This window comes from Equus asinus, chromosome 10 (genome assembly GCF_041296235.1).
Source record: "Equus asinus isolate D_3611 breed Donkey chromosome 10, EquAss-T2T_v2, whole genome shotgun sequence".
Classification (NCBI taxonomy): domain Eukaryota; kingdom Metazoa; phylum Chordata; class Mammalia; order Perissodactyla; family Equidae; genus Equus; species Equus asinus.
This window is the reverse complement of record NC_091799.1, coordinates 32,844,705-32,863,400: the sequence shown is the minus strand read 5'-3', so window position 1 is coordinate 32,863,400 and position 18,696 is coordinate 32,844,705. Positions and strand designations below refer to the sequence as shown.

General features: G+C 34.8%; 1 protein-coding gene across 1 annotated transcript in view; it reads right to left on the bottom strand.

Annotated features, from left to right (window-relative positions):
- Positions 1–18,696, bottom strand: part of SHOC1 (shortage in chiasmata 1) — a 79,652-nt gene that overhangs the window by 5,594 nt on the left and 55,362 nt on the right. Inside the window, exons 20-26 of the mRNA XM_070518999.1 lie at positions 17,547–17,664; positions 16,398–16,509; positions 14,476–14,597; positions 10,382–10,475; positions 6,383–6,514; positions 3,794–3,943; positions 2,177–3,143 (exon numbers count right to left, since the gene is read on the bottom strand). Of these exons, the coding sequence (XP_070375100.1) occupies positions 2,177–3,143; positions 3,794–3,943; positions 6,383–6,514; positions 10,382–10,475; positions 14,476–14,597; positions 16,398–16,509; positions 17,547–17,664 (1,695 nt within the window). The remainder of the gene's footprint in view (positions 1–2,176; positions 3,144–3,793; positions 3,944–6,382; positions 6,515–10,381; positions 10,476–14,475; positions 14,598–16,397; positions 16,510–17,546; positions 17,665–18,696) is intronic.

Sequence of the window (18,696 nt, the reverse complement as noted above, 5' to 3'; positions counted from 1 at the left end):
TTAGCCTGAAATATTCTAGATTTGGATACTTACAGAGGTCGATTGATTGAATCAGTAAAAAAAGGAAGGCTAAAATATTTAAAAGTTTTCTTAATTTTCCTAATATATTTTCATGATTGGAGCAGTTGGATGCCATTATAAGCAAATTTAAAAAGCAATGTACTAGGCAATTTTATCAGAGAGATCACAAATATACACCTACAAGACAAATGGAAAATTATCTTGAGGTTATGCCAGTGGCTCTGGATAAATTTTCTTTCTTTCTTTCTTTTTTATTCTTGAGGAAGATTGTCCCTGAGCTAACATCTGTGCCAATCTTTCCTCTATTTTGTATGTGGGGTGCCGTCACCACATGGCTTGATGAGTGGTGTAGGTCTGCACTAGGGATCCAAACCCAGGAACCTGGGGTCGCTGCAGCGGAGTGTGCCAGACTTAACCACTATACCACCAGGCTGGCCCCGGATAAATTTTCTAGGGCTGCATCAATAAGAATTCAAAAAGGGTTATATCTTAAATAACATATTTGGAGGTAATCAAAAAGGGTTATATCTTAAATAACATATTTGGAGGTAATGATGTGCTATGGAAAACCACAGCAAAAAAGTCAAAAGTTGCCATAGTGATAATGAAGATACTAACATCAAAGATTTATGTGAAATGTTTGAATGAAATTGTTTTATGGAAATAATTGGAAAGTAGAAAACAGCAATACTTCTAAACCAACATTATTTATATAATATATGATTTAAAAAATATATTTATAGCTAAATTAATGAATTAAAATGTAGGTAGATATTTGACTATTCCATTCATATTCCTAAATGCTTAACTACTAACATTATAAAAAAATAATTTATGAGATCTTATCACTGAGAAAATGATAAAGGGGATTATCTTATATATTGGGGCACCCTATGTTCAAAAATACATATCAATTCACATGCTTAATTTGTTTCAGAGTGGAAAAAAGATGGAATTTCATTCAGTTCATTTATGAAGGTGGAATAACCTTCATGTCAAAATACGACAGAGTACAAATACAGAACACAATCGATTAATTTCATTATGAATGTAGATATGAAAATCATAAATAAACATTAGCAACCATATTCAACAGCATATTAGAAGAATCACTCCTCAAAAGCCAGTTAGGTTTATCACAGAAATGGCAAAAATGATTTAATATTAGTAAACTCATAAATATAATCCTTGGCGTTAATAGATCAGTGGAGAAAACCTGTTTGATTTTCCCCAATAGGTGCCAAAGAGTTTGGATAAAATTCAACATCTGTTTCTCACAAAAGTTTTTACAGAACTAGAGATAGAAGGCTTCCCATTGAAATTAGGAACAGAACAAATTATGACTATTATATGGGACCAAATCCAAGTTCTGTGAGTCCTGGGGCTTATACAATTTGGGAGGACTTCGTTTAATAAAACAATACAAGATTTTCTGGGCTCTTCTCAGGCCTTACAAGAGGGCCTGTGCAAAAGAAGAGCTTTGAAGCTCCTCCCTTCTCCTTTTCTTCTTTTTTTTCCCCATCATAGTCAGGCCACCTTGTATTGCATTAGAACTTAATATTTTGTTCTATAGGCTCAGGCCAATACAATAAGAAATGACACAGAAAGAAAAGGTATAATTATGAAAAATGAGAAAACAAATTTATCCATTTAAAAAATTGATATAATTCAATGTTCAGAAATATCAACTGTAAAATAGAGCCAATAGTAGTATCTATTTAATAGGAATTGTCAGAATTAAATAATCCACATAAAGGGCTTAGAAAGGCAACTGGCATATAATAAACTCTTAATAAGTAAGTCCATTAAATATTCCTGCCTGACAGAGGCTAATTTCCTAATTCACTGATTTCTCTGTTTAATCTTTGCTAATTTTAGTCTTCCGCTTTACTTAGATTTGTTCTGTGTTTTTATTTTTAACTTCTTAAAGTGAGGCTTACTTCTTCTAGAGCGACAAGAATTTGAGATATTTTCTTTGCATTTATTTTCTCAGAAGTCTATAATTAGAATTTTGATTTTTCTCCTCCACCCAAAAGTCCCTGAAGATCCCTTAAGTGCAGTAAGTAAAACGATTTCTTTTTTTGTGATTTGGTGGTGGTTCTATCTTTGTAAATTACATTTGCGAGTAGTACTATCAACTATTGGATAGTGTTACCTGTTAGTGATTTCTTGTCTCCTGAGTCAGATGAAGATTCCAAGTGCCTCTTCTGTCCTAAACATTTTCCAGCTCTTTGGTAGAAATAAAGACTGTTGAATTCTTTTGGATTTACATTAGAATCAGAAGCACAAAATGAATCCAAACTGGGGACAGATGGTAATTCTCTCCAGAACGTGTTTTTAGTCCCAGTATGTGAACTTTCACGTATAAAGCTGTCTAACTCATCTGACAGACATCTTTGCTGATTAGTGAATAAATTATCTTTCTGAGAGTACCATTTGCCACATGTGGTCCGCTCTGCACCATATTGTAAGTTGAACGAGTGATTCTGTTGTTCCCAGACATTTTCCTTAAAGTTCCAATGAAGAGGAGATTGAGAGCCCTCTAGTGAAAAGAGAGGGGCAGATACTTCTTTATTTATATGTCCTTTTGCTTCATGTGTTCCCTTCTTTGGATAATTTATAAAATTAGAGGTAAGTCTCCTCTGAGTGTCAATTGGTGATATTATGGTTTCACCATTCATTTGTGTTAGACCCAAAGAAAAGACATCTGACTCTGAGCCATTCTGGTTTAGAAAGGAGTTTCCAGCCACGTTCCTTGATTCTCTATTAATCAGGAAAGGATTGTTCTGCACCATGTTAGGGTTACAACTGGAGTCTTTCCAGTAGCTGGTTTGATTGTAAGAAGCCACAGGTGGTGAAATACATGGCATGTCTCTCAGTGCCATAAGGGAAGAGTTGTCATTTGAAGCGGTGTTTGTGTCGTCATGCACTGTCTCTCCTAAGTCTGAATATTGGTCATATTTGTTATGTTCTTGAATGACAGAGTCTGAAGAGCCCGAAGCTGAAGTCTGAGAAGTAAAGGTACTAGTCTGATTCCCATTTTCCTGAAGTGACGAAATTTGAGGTGATTTTCTTACAGAAGAAGAATTAATCTTGAATAAGGAAGTGATGCCACAAAAATGCTAAAATATTAAAAATATTAATTAATATAATACAAATACAATATAAACATTAGTAAAGTAAATATAAATAGTGATGCTTATCTATATGGAAAGAAGGCAAATTATAACTAAGCAGTCCATTCATAGGTATTATTCTGATCCATGTAATAAGAACATAATTAGGATCCATTAAAAGAAAAACTTACTGAATTTGCATCTATTTTCTAATCACTTGTAATAGAATTTTTAGGTACATAAGTTATACATGAATACTATTTCCTTGATAAAAATTTAAAAACTTTACCAATAGGGCTAAAGTTCTTTCTAACTACTACTATAATGAGGGCATCAGGATTGTTTGAAAGAGATAATGTAAACACATATAGAGTGTGTAATTGAATATTTGTGGGGACAATAACATTTCAAAATGATTTAAAGTGTGATAAACTGACTGCACCAAATTATCTATATAAGATAGCTTTAAAATGTATAATGTGATTGACAGCCAATGAGAATTCATATGAAATTTAGTTCAAGGAAATTATTTTTTTGCTACGTGAAGACCAAAACAATTAAACTTGGATACCTTCATTTTGAAAACCTTTATGTAAAAACAGATACTCAAATGGAAAGGAAATAAACTCATATAAGAATATAGATGTCAAACTGACCTTTAACACTTTTTCTGGAACTTCAGGTAGGAGTTCCTGAAGTTGACCAAGAGTTGCTAATAATATCCAGTCCAGTGAAGGTCCTTTATTTAACATGAGCTGAGCCACCAATGGGTTAATACATGGAAAATCAAGTAAGTACATTTCTTCCTACAAAAGAGTTTAAGGAATAATCAGCCAGTGGTCTTTTGGAAGTGACTCATTTTACTCTACTCACTCTAGCAGATTAAAATTTTTGTCATTGCACCTACACTCAATTTGAGATGTCTAGGAAAAAGGTATGGCCAGGAGGGAAAGAAATTTCCTTAGCAGTGAAAATTCATACACTCTCAGAATTGGGAAGGATCTTAAAGTTCATTCAATCCAATCACTCATCCAAAAAGTTTTGGTACAGCTCATCTCCTTCAAATGACAATTGCTTTATCTGATGATAGATGTTCTAAAGAGAAATATTTTAAGAGTGTTAGTTACATGCTTTGAGATTTCTTTAGCTCTCTGTTTGTAGACCACATAGTATCAATATTAGATTAAAATGAACCATGTTTATGATATCTAACAGATGTTATAATTTCAAGAAGGCCTTGTGATGAGTATAGGAAGACTTCAATCAACCAGAATTGACCTTGACAGTCTAAAAATATGTTTTCAGAGAGATGTCACAAAAGTCTAGAAATATAGCAGCTATCTTTACTATTGCAATACTTCCTTTTTTTCTTGGTTACACTGGCTTTTTGCACTCTCTCTGATTTTGTCAAATGACAGACATGAATAGATTGGACACGACTTGACAGGAAAGAAACTGCACACATATACACACGGCATAGTTAATTATACCCATACTTTCAGATACTCCTATGTTCTATTTAGGCAGATAAAATTTCTGTGATTTAATGTATATGAGTATTTTATTTATTTGTTTTATAATTTTATTTTTTGAATAGGTAAAATAGTCATGTGGTTCAAAATTAAAAAGGTACTAAAAAGTATACAAAAAAAAGTGAAAAGTCTCATTCCCATCCTGTTATCTCAGTTCTTCTCTTTGAAGATAATTAATGTTATCATTTCTTGGTATCTTTCCAGAAATATTTTATTCATTCACAAACAAATACATGTTATTCTCCCTTTGTTTTACACAAATGGTAGTATCCTGCATGCTCTATGTTGCAACTTTCTTTTTTTTTCTGCTTTTTCTCCCCAAATCTGAAGGAAATTAGTTCAAGAAAATTATTTTTTTGCTACGTGAAGACCAAAACAATTAAACTTGGATAGCTTCATTTTGAAAACCTTTATGTAAAAACAGATACTCAAATGGAAAGCAAATAAACTCATATAAGAATATAGATGTCAAACTGACCTTGAACACTTTTTCTGGAACTTCAGGTAGGAGTTCCTGAAGTTGACCAAGAGTTGCTAATAATATCCAGTCCGGTGAAGGTCCTTTATTTAACATGAACTGAGCCACCAATGGGTTACATAGTTGTAACATACATACATACATACATACATACATACATACAGTACATAGTTGTATATATTTTAGTTGTGGGTCCTTCTAGTTGTGGCATGTGGGATGCCGGCTCAGCATGGCCTAATGAGCGGTGCCACGTCCGCACCCTGGATTTGAACCGGCGAAACCCCAGGCCACCAAAGCTGAGTGCCCAAACTTTACCAGTTGGCCACAGGGTCGGGCCCTATGCTGCAACTTTCACTTTTCACTTAACAATATATCTTGAAGGTCATTCCATGTGAGTACATCAAGAGCTTTGTTATTCTTTTATGGCTTCATGATTTGAATATATTTTAAAGTAAAGGTAACAGAAACAGTGGGTTGGTATGAGAACTTGGAAATATTTATGCTTAAACAAAAGGAATTTTAAAAATTAACTAATCTTATAAGTATTTCACAACTCTACTTTCAGTTTAATTATATAATTGAATTACTGACAAATCATGGAATGATAGAATTTTGGTATACTCTTAATATATTTACTATTCTTAAACATCTAAATTTAGGAATTAAAGGGGCCACTGGTGTAGTGGTTAAGTTTGTGCACTCCACTTTGGCGCCCCGGGGTTCGCAGGTTTGGATCATGGGCACAGACCTACACACCACTCATCAAGCCATGCTGTGGCAGCATCCCACATACAAAATAGAGGAAGATTGACACAGATTTAGCTGAGGGACAATCTTCCTCAAGCAAAAAGAGAAAGACTGGCAACAGATGTTAGCTCAGGGACAATCTTCCTCACCAAAAAAAAAAAAAAGAAAGAAAGAAAAGAAAAATAAACTTAGGAATTAGAAAAATAGTTATGTTTTTAAAAATATTAGGCATTAAAGCTATTAGATCACCCTCTAATAAGTTAGATTTGAAAGTTCATTATAAAATATCCCATTAAAATTTTGTGACATTGAAAAATACAAGTGATTCTGGAAAATGATCCAAGTAAATGTTGTTGTGCAATACAGTTATTGTTATATATGCTCATGCAAGCATTAAAGGACAAAAATATGCTACCAGAAAGAGAATTCAAATACATATATTTATATTTGATTTGCAAATATCTAATTTATTTATTTAGGAAATAAACCTTAGATGGTGAAACTTCAAGCCAGGATTTATCCAACCATTCATAAGGATCTCTCTTCGAGGTCATTAAATTGTGGTCAGCAATTTGTCGAATTATCAATGCAGTTTCTTCCACTCCTGGGGCAATTATAAGCTAAAATATATATTTCTTATGTTAGATTATATGAAATATTAGGCAGCAAAATATATCATTCAAAAATAGTTTTTAATTAGAAGAAAAATAAAAAACAGCAGATTCTAATCTTTGAACACTATTTTAGACATAATTTATTAAGCTATCTATGTGAAATCCAGGACATTTTATTTGTGAGGATAAGCAACTTTCTTTCCTTTCTTAAAAATGATATCCTTGTAGTTTCGAATTCCTGGAACTAAATTGTTTTTCTTCACTTCCATTTGGCATTTATTAACAAACTCTTTTTAATATATTTGGTGCTGTATTTCTTCTGTATTAGAAGAAAAAGCAATTTGGATATCACTAGTAATATTTAATATTTTGCCTTTTCTAGGTAAACCTAACAGTTCTCAACTAAAAATAAGAATTTTAAAAATATAATACAAGATTTTTCAAAAACAAAAGTTAAAATAAAGGCTATTTACAGATGAATTTGATGCTATATCAAAAAGAGAAAAATAAGGTTTGATTTAAAGTAGCCATCCCCACTGGAATTGTTCATCCAATCCTGGCTAATTTATACTAAGATACTCCTGCCAAAAATGTGTGTGTGTGTGTGTGTGTATTAAACTTAACTCTAAAATAGAATTTCTTAATATCCCCTACTTCCTGTCTGTCACTTGTGTTTCCCTCCATGCCCTTCTCTCGTCTGAAATGCCAGTCTTTTTCTTTCCCTTTCATTTCTATCCTTATCTCCTTCTTTTAGTTTCGATTGAAGGAAAGATAGCTCATGGGTTAGCAGTTTAATGTGGACAGAGAAATACTACCCCACACAAACCTATCTTATAAATATAAATATCCTGTCCTGCAGTGGAAATTTAAGAAACAAGGACTGTACAAACCTCGCACAATAATTACGACAATTTTTTCTTTCACAAAACTACAAATACAAAACTGTTAGTACATACATGGGGAGTATATGTATTCTAAAGAAGGACTTCCTTTAAATTACATTAAATATGTATAGAGTGCACAGAAATATACTGTTTGATTCCAAATTTATTTTATTGCCAAGTTTTGGGTGTTTTAAGAAGACTTGATACTTTTATTTAAATATAAATTTTAGTTTAAAAGGCATAATTTTATGATGGTGGTAATGAATATTACCTTAATTTATTAGAGCAAGGATTCTGGAGCTCATTGCTAGACTTTGGGAGATTCAGGAACCCCCCTGACATTGTTTTTAAAATTTTGCATATATGTGTATTTATGCATTTTTCTGCAGAGACTTTATAAGAAATTTATAGACCTCTTTTTTGGAATTAGAATGAAATATAGCATAATACTATGAGCAGTATTTTCTTTTAGTTTAAGAAAATGTACTTAAAATTCATAATACTTCGTTTATGGTTAGGCTCTTCAGAGGCCTGAAAATAAAAAAAATAATCCATACCAATGCACTCTAAAAGGCCAAAATCCATATTACTAAATAACATAAGATAAAGCAACAATATATTCTAAAATAATATGAGTCTAGGGAACCCCCTTCTAATGTGATAATGTCATCAAGTCAGGAGACTGGGAGGCTTGATGACTAGTGACATATTGATAACAGAGTAAATTGATCATAGTTGTTTCTCAAATTCCATGGAAAAACTGACCTACTTTGTAAATTACTGTGTAAAACTTGCAAAGCTTTTGGAATAGTTTGATCCAGGAGGGAGAGACTTTTGTCTGGAATGGATCGTGTGCTCGGACAGTACTTCCTACTTCATCCCCAAATGCCTTCCTTGGCACATGGCCTCTACGAGCCATGTCGCTGTACACGAATACAGAATCGCTCACTGGTATCACATACCCCTTGCATAGAGGAATAAAATGATTCTCTAAAGTGTATTTTGCATATAACCGCTCCCGTGAGCTGGGAAGAAAGAGGCTGATTAAGTGGTGAAACCTCACTTGAATGGATAAATGAGACAAATTTACAGTGCCATTCGTTTATTTAGATAACTTTTCCAAGAATTTCATTTCTATGTTTAATAGGCATCACAGGATCAAAATTATCTGGATTTTATTTCAAACTGATCATTTGTTGATTTTTAAACTGGTTGTGCTTTGGTTTAAAATTCTATTTAGGAGATGTTTGTTGAACATTTTTACCATGTACGAAGCACTGTGCCAGCTGCTGTATGTTTGACAAAGAAAAAAGGCCTAGTTTTTACCTTCCAGAGTGGAGGATATATGAATAAATAACCTCATTCTATAATAGAGGTATAAAGTGTCATTGGGAGAACGGGAGAAGGAGAGATTTATCCTGAGGGTATATTTGGGGCAAATTCTTTTTTTTTTCAATTATTTTATTGAAGTCATAATGGTTTATAACACTGTGTAATTTCAGGTGTACATTCTTATTTATCAGTTTCTGTATAGACTGCCTCGTGCTCACCAACAATAGACTAATTTTTATCTGCCACCATACATATGTGCCCCTTTACCCCTTTCACCCACTCCCAACCCCTTTCGCCTCTGGTAACCACTAATCTGTTCTCTTTATCCATGTGTTTGTTTATCTTTAATTGAGGCAAATTTCTTAAAAGAGGTAGTGTTCGAGGTGGGTAGAAAAAGACAGAACTATGAAGTCTGGCAGTAAGGGGATGGGGAATGATATTCCTGGGGGAAGACAGGCCAGAATGACATGTTTGCACAATGGCTGAGAGGTGACAGTGTGGGGGCATATTCAGGAAATGGTGAGTAGAATGATGTTAAAGGAAGGATTACTAGGGTCCAAATGGTGCAGGAGTGTGAATCTAGCTGAGTTGAACTCTATTTTGAATGAAGTAGGAAGCCATGGAAGGTCTTTCGGGCAAGAAAATTCAACTCAACAACATATATTTATCAAGAGCCTGCTGTGTATTTGGTACTGTGCTTAGTGCCAGGAACACCAAGATGAATAAACACGCTCCCCTTCTTTCAGGAGCTTACAGTCCAGGGAGTGAAATATTCACAGCTGTAGTTCAGAAATGCAACAGGTGTCAATATATAGGATGCACTGGACTGCAAAAAGAGTAAAAATGAGGAGATTCGTTAGGAAGCTACTTTAAAACTCCAAGTGAGAGGTGAAGGCCTGAATTTAGGGAAATAGTGGGAGTAGAAAGGAGAGACATAGTCTAGACACTGCAGAGTTAAAACAAGGATTTAGCTACTGATTTGGTGACAATAATAATGTTATAAACTCAGTTTGGGGGAAGATGAGAATGTTTTGGGCATGCAGAGTTTCACATACAGAGTTTGAGGTAGCTGTGGAATATTCATATGGCTATTTCCAGTAGAATGCTAGGATATAGGTGCAGACCTTAAGAAAAGTCAGGGAAATTTTAAGGATTATACTCAGAAACGAAAGCTAAATTTGTGGGACTGTCTGAGTTTACTGAGGAAAGAACATAAAGTGATAACAGAAGAGGAATGAACCCTGACTTTGGGGGAATGTCTAAATTTCAGAGGGGCCCTTGAAAAAAGGAGCCCAGAGAGGAGACTGAGCAGAGACAACCAAGACATTACTCTAGACATATGTCATAAGATTTCCATTTTACAGAGGATACAAACTTAGTGTATCTTTTATAAGTGAACATTTTTGATCAAGGAATATTTATTCATATACTTTCATGTTTCAAAAAAATCTAAGCAATAATTAAGAGACAAAATATGAATTTAAATTCATTCAGTTTAAGTGGAAAAAAATTTCTTAATTTGAAAACTGTTCTTTATATGGATTTTAAGCATTTTTAAGTTTAATCAATCAATGTTTCTTCTCACTGGGCCCTTGAGTTTGAATATAATTTTGGTTTATGAAAAATACTTATGAGCAAACATATAGGAAAAGAATACCTTTACATCCAGTTCTTCTGGTTTTAGCCCAAATGAACCCAAAGCTGCATAAATCAGTGCTAGGTGATGAAGTGTCTTTTCTGTAAGATGGTACCTAAAAAGAATTATATTACTGTACTTCTACTCATTTGATGTCTGACTGTACTTAGTAAAAATTCACTTCATTTTGCACATTTCACAATGTTATTAGAACAACCTGGCTAAGGCAATGCTAGTGTGGCAGACTCAGAGTTTCTTGTCCACTCAGCAGTCTTTTGGGGAAAAAATGCCTCCACCTCTATTCTTTAACAACATTGTTAAATCTAGGCGATGCTGAGAGTGGAGGAGGGGGATGGGAGAAGTTCAACTCATCGCCTTACTGGCCCCAGGGATGGCTATATGACTGAAGCCTAGCCAACTAGAATACCCTCTCCCCCTGGACAAAGTAAGGGGTTCAGATATGAACACATGACCAGAGCCAGGATAGTTAGATTCCTCCCTGGTCTTTTTCCTGAACTGTTAAGAAAAATACTATTTTTTTTTCCTTCTATGGTTATTAAGCAGGTCAGATGTGAGTCTTGAACTGTGGGTAGATATTTCTACTACCTTTCCCCACCTTAAGTATTCCAAGCAACAAAAAGGGAATTTATTGGCTCATATTACTAAGCAGTATAGGAGACAGCATTGTTGGGTCCAGAGGCTCAGTGTCATTGAGAAAACGGCTATCTTAATTTCTTGGCTCTTATTTCCTCTGTTGGCTTCTTTCTCTGGCAAGCTCTTTCATAGGAGTGGCTGATAAGAGTGGCTCGCTGTGCCTAAACTGTTGGTACAAACAACGTTGTACATTCTGTTGAACATTTGCTTTCCTTCTTGGAGTCTAGAATTTTGGTACGTGTTGAGCAGAGGGTGCCTACATGAGCAGCCCTAAGCAAAAGCCCTGGGCACTGAGACACTGATGCATTTTCCCGGTAGACAACATTTTATGGGTGTTGCCACAACTCATTGCTGGGAAAATTAAGCACATTCTGTGTGGTTCTACTAGGAAAGGACTCTTGGAAGCTTCGTCTGGACTTTGCTCCACGTGCTTTACCTTTTGCTGATTTTTCTTTGTAACCTTTTACCGTAAGAAATCATAGCCATGTACAAGTATATGCTGAGTCCTGTGAATCCTCCTGGCAAATCATCGAACCTGGGGTGGGGAGGGCTGGGAGACCCCTGACACATTTTCTCCAACAGAAACTAATGGCATGAACTACTAAGGTAATTCAAACCGTTTATTTGGTATTTTCAATTTTCCTCATTTGGTCAGTTGATTGAGATACTTTCTAAATGTTCCAATCATGTAAAAATATAGAACTGAGATAAGTAGCAGTCTGAAAACAATTACATCTTAAAGTATTATATTACTGTGAATAAACGATAGCTCTTCACATCCTTAACATAAAACTATCTCAGAGTATTACATCATTAATTTTTTTCATGAAAATCTGGGTAAAAATAAGTGTGAATCTTCTCTTATTCTCTCTTGTACTTCAATTGTACTTTAGAACTATAGGTGGATAGCATTATAAAAACAACTTAAAAGATTTCCAAATCACTTATTTATCTAGAACATTTCCAAGTTCTGGATAAAGCTTTATAGCTTTTATTAACCTTAAAAATGAAAGTTTTAGACCTCATTTATTATTTTTATTTTTCAGTACTGGTAGAAGGGAAAAACAGGTTAAACGATTTGCTAGAGGTTATCGTTAATAGAAGAATGAATAAGAACCAGGGTGTTTAGACTCATATTCCAGCTTATTCCCACATGATAATAATTGTATACAGAGAACTTGGTACAGTAGATATACAAAAATGGAGTCAAAAAAGAAAGTCAGTAAAGAATAAACATTACACAAGTAACGTCCCATAAGGTAAGCTGTCTGTACCTTCTCTAATAACTAAATTAAAGAATATTTTAAAAACTTCTATTATGAATGGTATGGTGTGTCGTGGTACTGTAGAGATAAAAAAAATGAACAAGACTAGCTTGCAATTTAGTAGAAAAGATCCATTCATCTATCAAGCAATATTTACCAAGCATCTATCATATGAATGCAATGTGCTCAGTGCTGTAGGGCAAGTCCTCCAAAACGACAATACAAAACAAAATGTGATAAATATTAAAGATAAGGGGAAAACAGACAACTACAGAGCTCAAAGGATGGAAAGGTCACCACTGAATATCTGTCTGTATGCCTGAGTGGGGAGGTGGGTATCGAGGAAAAGCTGAATAGAAAAAGCGATATTTGAGGATAGGTCCTGAAAAATAGGCACAATTTCAGCAGATGAAATAGTTGGAGGAAGTAGAGAATATTGTAGCAAGAGAGAAATGTATGAGCAAAAGGTAGAAGTGGGAAAGCAAGGAGCATGTTTGCAAGCCAATGAGCAGTCCTTTTGGTTGAAATGGAAAACAATGAAAATTAAGCCTGAAAATATAGGTTGGGATTATATTCTGAAGACTTTGAATTTGAGGATGAATGGTTTGCTGTATTCAGTAGATAATGCGGAAGTCAGTGAAGGTTTTTTGTTTGGTTTTTTTTTGAGGAAGATTAGCCCTGAGCTAACTACTGCCAATCCTTCTCTTTTTTTTGCTGAGGAAGACCAGCCCTGAGCTAACATCCATGCCCATCTTCCTCTACTTTATATGTGGGATGCCTACCACAGCATGGCTTTTCCCAAGCGGTGCCATGTCCGCACCCGGGATCTGAACCGGTGAACCCTGGGCCGCTGAGAAGCGAAACGTGCGAACTCAACCGCTGTGCCACCGGGCCGGCCCCTGTGAAGGCTTTTTATCAGAGTGAAATACCAGAGCCCGGTTTTAGGAATATTAATTGAGTGTATGAGACATTATGGAGAGTAAAACTGAAAGCCATCTAGGGGTGGGAAAACTGTTGGTGGTCTGTTATAATAGTCCACACAGAACACTGAGAATCTGAACTAAGGATGTTTGTAATATAAATGGAGGGAAGGGATAGATGGAAGAGAAAGTCCAGTGGTTGAATCTGTAGGATTTGTTTTCCAGTCTTGGTGACTAAAGGAAAGGCAATAATTATAAATAGCTAAAGGACAGAAAAGAGGAGATACAGTTTTGGAGGGGATAAAGAATATGATGAATTCATACTTGAACAAGTTTGAGAGTCTCTGGAATATCACAGTGGAAATATTTAATAGGAAATTAGAGACACATGTTAGGAATTTCAAAGAGAAACTGGAGCTGCAGAAATAAATATAATAATTATATGCAGAGAGATGATGACTGAAGCTATGGGAGCAGATAAGGTTTCCAGTGGATAGACTAGAAGAAAGAAGAAAACTCATACCAGATATATTTGGAGACTGGGACACGGAAGAAGTAAAGACAGAAAAGGAGTAGATAGAGAGGTAAAAAATCAAAAACACTGAAGTGTCACGGCACTGAAGAGTTTCAGGAAAGAAAGCACTGACAACAGTCTTAAATACTTCAGAGCAGTGAAAGATAAAAATATTTTTGGAGCAACACAAGAAAGTCATGTGTGATGAATGACATTTGAGAGACAGAGATCAGCACACAGGTAGGGAGAAAATCCAGATTGCAGAGAATAAAAGGAGAAAGTGGAAGCAGTGGGTTCACAAAATTTAGAAATGAGGAAAAGACAACATAATGATAACTCCAGCCAGTGTCTTAGCATGTATTTTTTCGTAATTAAGCACGTTAATGAAAGAACGTATAGCAAGATGCTATTTATATAATATTTAATATTTAATAAGATTTTAGAGAGAAGTGATTTAAGAATGACGTCTTTTAGCAGACAAGTCCAGAATTAAAAAGTAATAAGAAGTGAAACACTTAAAGCAGCAATTCTTAGTAAGGTAGAGGAGGGGAGGATGATTTGCACAGAATGTCCAAAGGAAATACATTATCTCCAAAATTCCAAATTGTTTTCTTATGGGCATGCCTCCACCTTGAGAATCCCTGACTGACAGCAAAACTAGAGGAGCAAGTGGAAAATTTGCATGCTACTTCTATTCAAAGAAGAGGATTGAGTAACTTAAGACATATGAATATGACTTTGGATGAAGAAATATTTACTTACTCTGAGTTTAACGTTTCTTTGGTATATAAAATTATCCAACAATAGCTGTACTGGAATGATAATGCCATCAGTCTTGTAATTACATTGTCTGATGCCTTCTCACAATTCAATTCTTCTAGGTCCTACCAAAAATAAACATAATGAAAATATTCACCAGGTTGAACAGTTGTTATGAAATTATTGTCACCATATTTCAAGAATCTATGATATAGGAATCATAACTTGAGAAGAAGCAGGGGTATGGGCTTCCATTTCATGGAAAAATTAAGATTACACTGGAAGTAACAGGGAAAGAGCTACAGCAGAGATAAAACAGCTAATGATAGCTTCAGTAAGGAGGGCTCATGAATCTCCCGAAGTCCTAGATGAGAAGAAAGCAGCCTACAGAGTGCCCCTATCCGGCAAAGTCCTTTGTAGACAGGGATCTGGCTACCGCTAAGGACAACAGAAAATACGTTTAAAAACGCAAGGGATAATCTGCACTGAATGCTTATTTAAGGAAGATTAGAAAGCAGCAGTTAATGGACTTCTAGGAATCTCTGTCAAATGGTCTAGAATCCCCTTTTTCCTTTAACACAAGTAATTTTTGATAGAGTGAATAATTCAGGAAGTGTCTTACTCTAACAGTAAGTCATGTAATTATGGATTAAAACAGTTTTCCCAAACAGTATTTCGCCCAAAATAATTGTCCTTTGAGAACCTTAAATATGCAAGACACAGTCTCTCTTAAGAACCCCTCTAGGGCTGGCCCTGTGGCCCAGTGGTTAAGTTCATTAAGTTTGCACACTCCGCTTCGGTGGCCCAGGGTCTCGCCGCTTTGGATCCTGGGCGTGGATATGGCACCACTCCTCATGCCATGCTGAGGCGGTGTCCCACATTCCAAAACTGAAAGGATCCACAACTAAAAATATACAACTATGTACCAGGGGGCTTCGGGGAGAAAAATGAAAAATAAAATCTTAAAAAAAAAAAAGAACCTCTCTAACAGAACTTTGTGTTTCCAACATGTCATTCTTATATTGTAACATTTGCTCACCAAATCAGACTTCTACCTTAACATAATATTTGCCATTAATTTATACTCCACACCATCAAACCTGGTTTCTGCTCCTCACTTCCATCCTATTAAATTAATTTCTTTGTAATTTGCAATCCATTCAAGCAAACATATCAGGGAGATTCAGTCAAGAATTTATACATCTTAAATTCCAAACTGTATGGATTTTTGAAGAGAATTTCTCTCTCTCTTTTTTTTTCTGAGGAAGACTAGCCCTGAGATAACATCTGCTGCCAATTCTCCTCTTTCTGCTGAGAAAGATGGGCCCTGAGCTAATATCGGTGCCCATCTTCCTCTATTGTTTTTTAAATATGCGGGACACCTGCCACAGCATGGCTTGATGAGCAGTGCGCAGGTCCGCACTGGGATGCAACCAGGTGAGCCCTAGGCTGCCAAAGCAGAGTGCGCAAAGCCAACCACTACGCCACTGGGCAGGCCCTGAGAATTTCTCTCTTTTTAAAAACTGGCTTACTTACAGGCAATCCCTATCTACCTTAGAGGAAATCATATATTACTATATGGATTAATAGACTACCTCCTTTTAAGAAACATAGTGTTTAGGATTTGCTTCTTAAAGTCTTCAACACTATAATTATTCTATAAATGTATTTAAAAATAGGTCAGTATACAATATTAAAGATTCTATATTTTCTTTGTCATCTTAAAGTATGTTAAAAATTATGAGGCATCAAAGAAGCTTGGTAATAGTCATTTTCCACAGTGATGGCCCATTTGCAAAGTTTGGAAGAAATCACTAACAGATTATATTATAGTTAAGCTCTCTATAGTAGAGCTGATAATAAATTTCATGGTTATGCATATATTTTAATATGTTTGATTTATATTTTTTACTGTGTAGTTTTACCTGCAAAATTACAGCAGTGTGTTCATCAATTGTCACCACTACATAGCGCTCTGTGCCCCCGAAGAGTTTCAACGCCTCACTGCAGCATCTCTCCACTAGTGTGATATTATAGCTGTAAAATATAATATTTTGGGTGCCATAAGGAAATGGATAAGAAAAATTCTTTAAGAAAAGCTGCATTGTCCTCCTGCATATTAAATTATTTGAACTACTGTGCGTTTTCTTTCATACATCGATTTACTCTATAAATTTGAGGAATGAAATTATGATTTATTCAACACATATGACAAATTAACTGAGATGTGTGTTGCCTTTGGTATTTTGGTATTTAATATTACTGCACAAAATACTATTACAAATGTCTTGACCAACTTATTCTAGCTCTTTAAATAATCATTCATGAAATTAAAACATTGTGTTAAGAGACTAAAACATTCTGCATTTATCAGAATTTTCTTTTCTTTCTCCTTAAAACTGGCCTAGATTTTACTTACCTTTTATAAGCTCATAGTCTTCTGTGAATGCCCCATAGTCTTAAGATACAAAAACAAAACATGGAAAATAGATCTGCATTTTAACTAAGGTCTCAGCATAATCATCCTTCCTTGATCTACAGCCTAACGTCTAACATTCCTGTGACAACTTGTGTGCTATCATAAAGCATTTTATATGATTTAAAAATGCTCAGTGTTGGTATGATCTTAGAACGAAAGGTCTAAAAACTTGAGAATTCATTTAGAACATCAAAATCCTGTTTCCCAGGCAGTATTTAAAGTCCTCTAAATATGAATACTCATTCTCAATATTATCAATGACACAAAGATACGACCATAATTCACAGAAAAAAAAAACCCACACGAAGTGTTCATATTTACTGGTAATAAAAGAAATGCAACTAACGTATAAATTTAACAATAATGAAAATTTTCCACAAAATCGATAAATATTACAAAACAGATAATATGCAATAATTATGACGATATACGATAGGGAGAGAAGTGTAAATTGACATAAACTGTCTGGAAAACTATTCTTATGTGATATAATTCCAGGTTTGAGTCATATAGAAGTAGTGCCACATATATAGCATAATATTTAGCCAATTAGGATATATATATCTTTGCTGAAGTTATGAAATCAATAACTTACTTGGATTCTAGCACCTGAAGAATCTCTGGAGTATTAAGAAGTCCTTCAGATGCAAAAAACACATATGGAATCTGAATTTCCAAAAGAAAACCACCAAATCTATCCAGCAAGGTGCTACCTAAATAAGAGAAAATTTACAAATATTTCTCTTTTTTTCTCATCTCCCAGCTTTTTCTCTTTGTTACTAAACACGAGAATAATAGGTGTACGTTCACAGGGTAGTATAAAAATAACAGATATTTATTGTAAAAAATCAGAAATCAGGGGGCTGTCCCAGTGGCGCAGCGGTTAAGTTCGCATGTTCCACATCTTGGCGGCCTGGGGTTCACCGGTTTGGATCCCGGGTGCGGACATGGCACCGCTTGGCAAAAGCCATGCTGTGGTAGGCGTCCCACGTATAAAGTAGAGGAAGATGGGCATGAATGTTAGCTCAGGGCCAGTCTTCCTCAGCAAAAAAAAAGAGAAGGATTAGCAGTAGTTAGCTCAGGGATCAGAAATCAGAATAAAGAAAGGTCTGAAGAATAAAATGAAAGCCCTGATATCCTCCTCTCTAGAAATAAAACAGAATTAACAGAATTTACTAAAACTACTATATGTTCAAAAAAAAGTTTAGTACTTAGAGACTTTTTTCTATATATTTGCTTGCCTATACTCACATATGTACACTAAAAAAAATATGAAAAAAATAGGATCATACTTTACCTGAATGTTACAGTCTGCTTTATTCGCTTAAGTATATATTTGACATTTGCTGTGCAAATATATAATGAGTATCATCAAAATTTAAAGTCATGCACAATAACCCATAGAGAATGACACAGATCAATAGGAAAAGAATAAATACCTCAATAGATAACTGGACAAAAGACATAAACAGGAAATTCACAAAAGAATGACTATACGAGATCAATTCACATATGAGAAGATATGGATAATCAAAGGTACACAAATTAGCATAACTATAAAATATTTTCTGCTTATAATTCTATCACAGATTTAAAAGATTAATAATACCTCTTTATAATAAAGATATGTGGGAAAGGATCCTCTCACACTTTCTGCATAAATATAAATCGGGATAGTGTTTCTGGGAGGATATTTGAAATATATAAATGTGTGCATACCTTTGACCCAGCAATTCATTTTACTT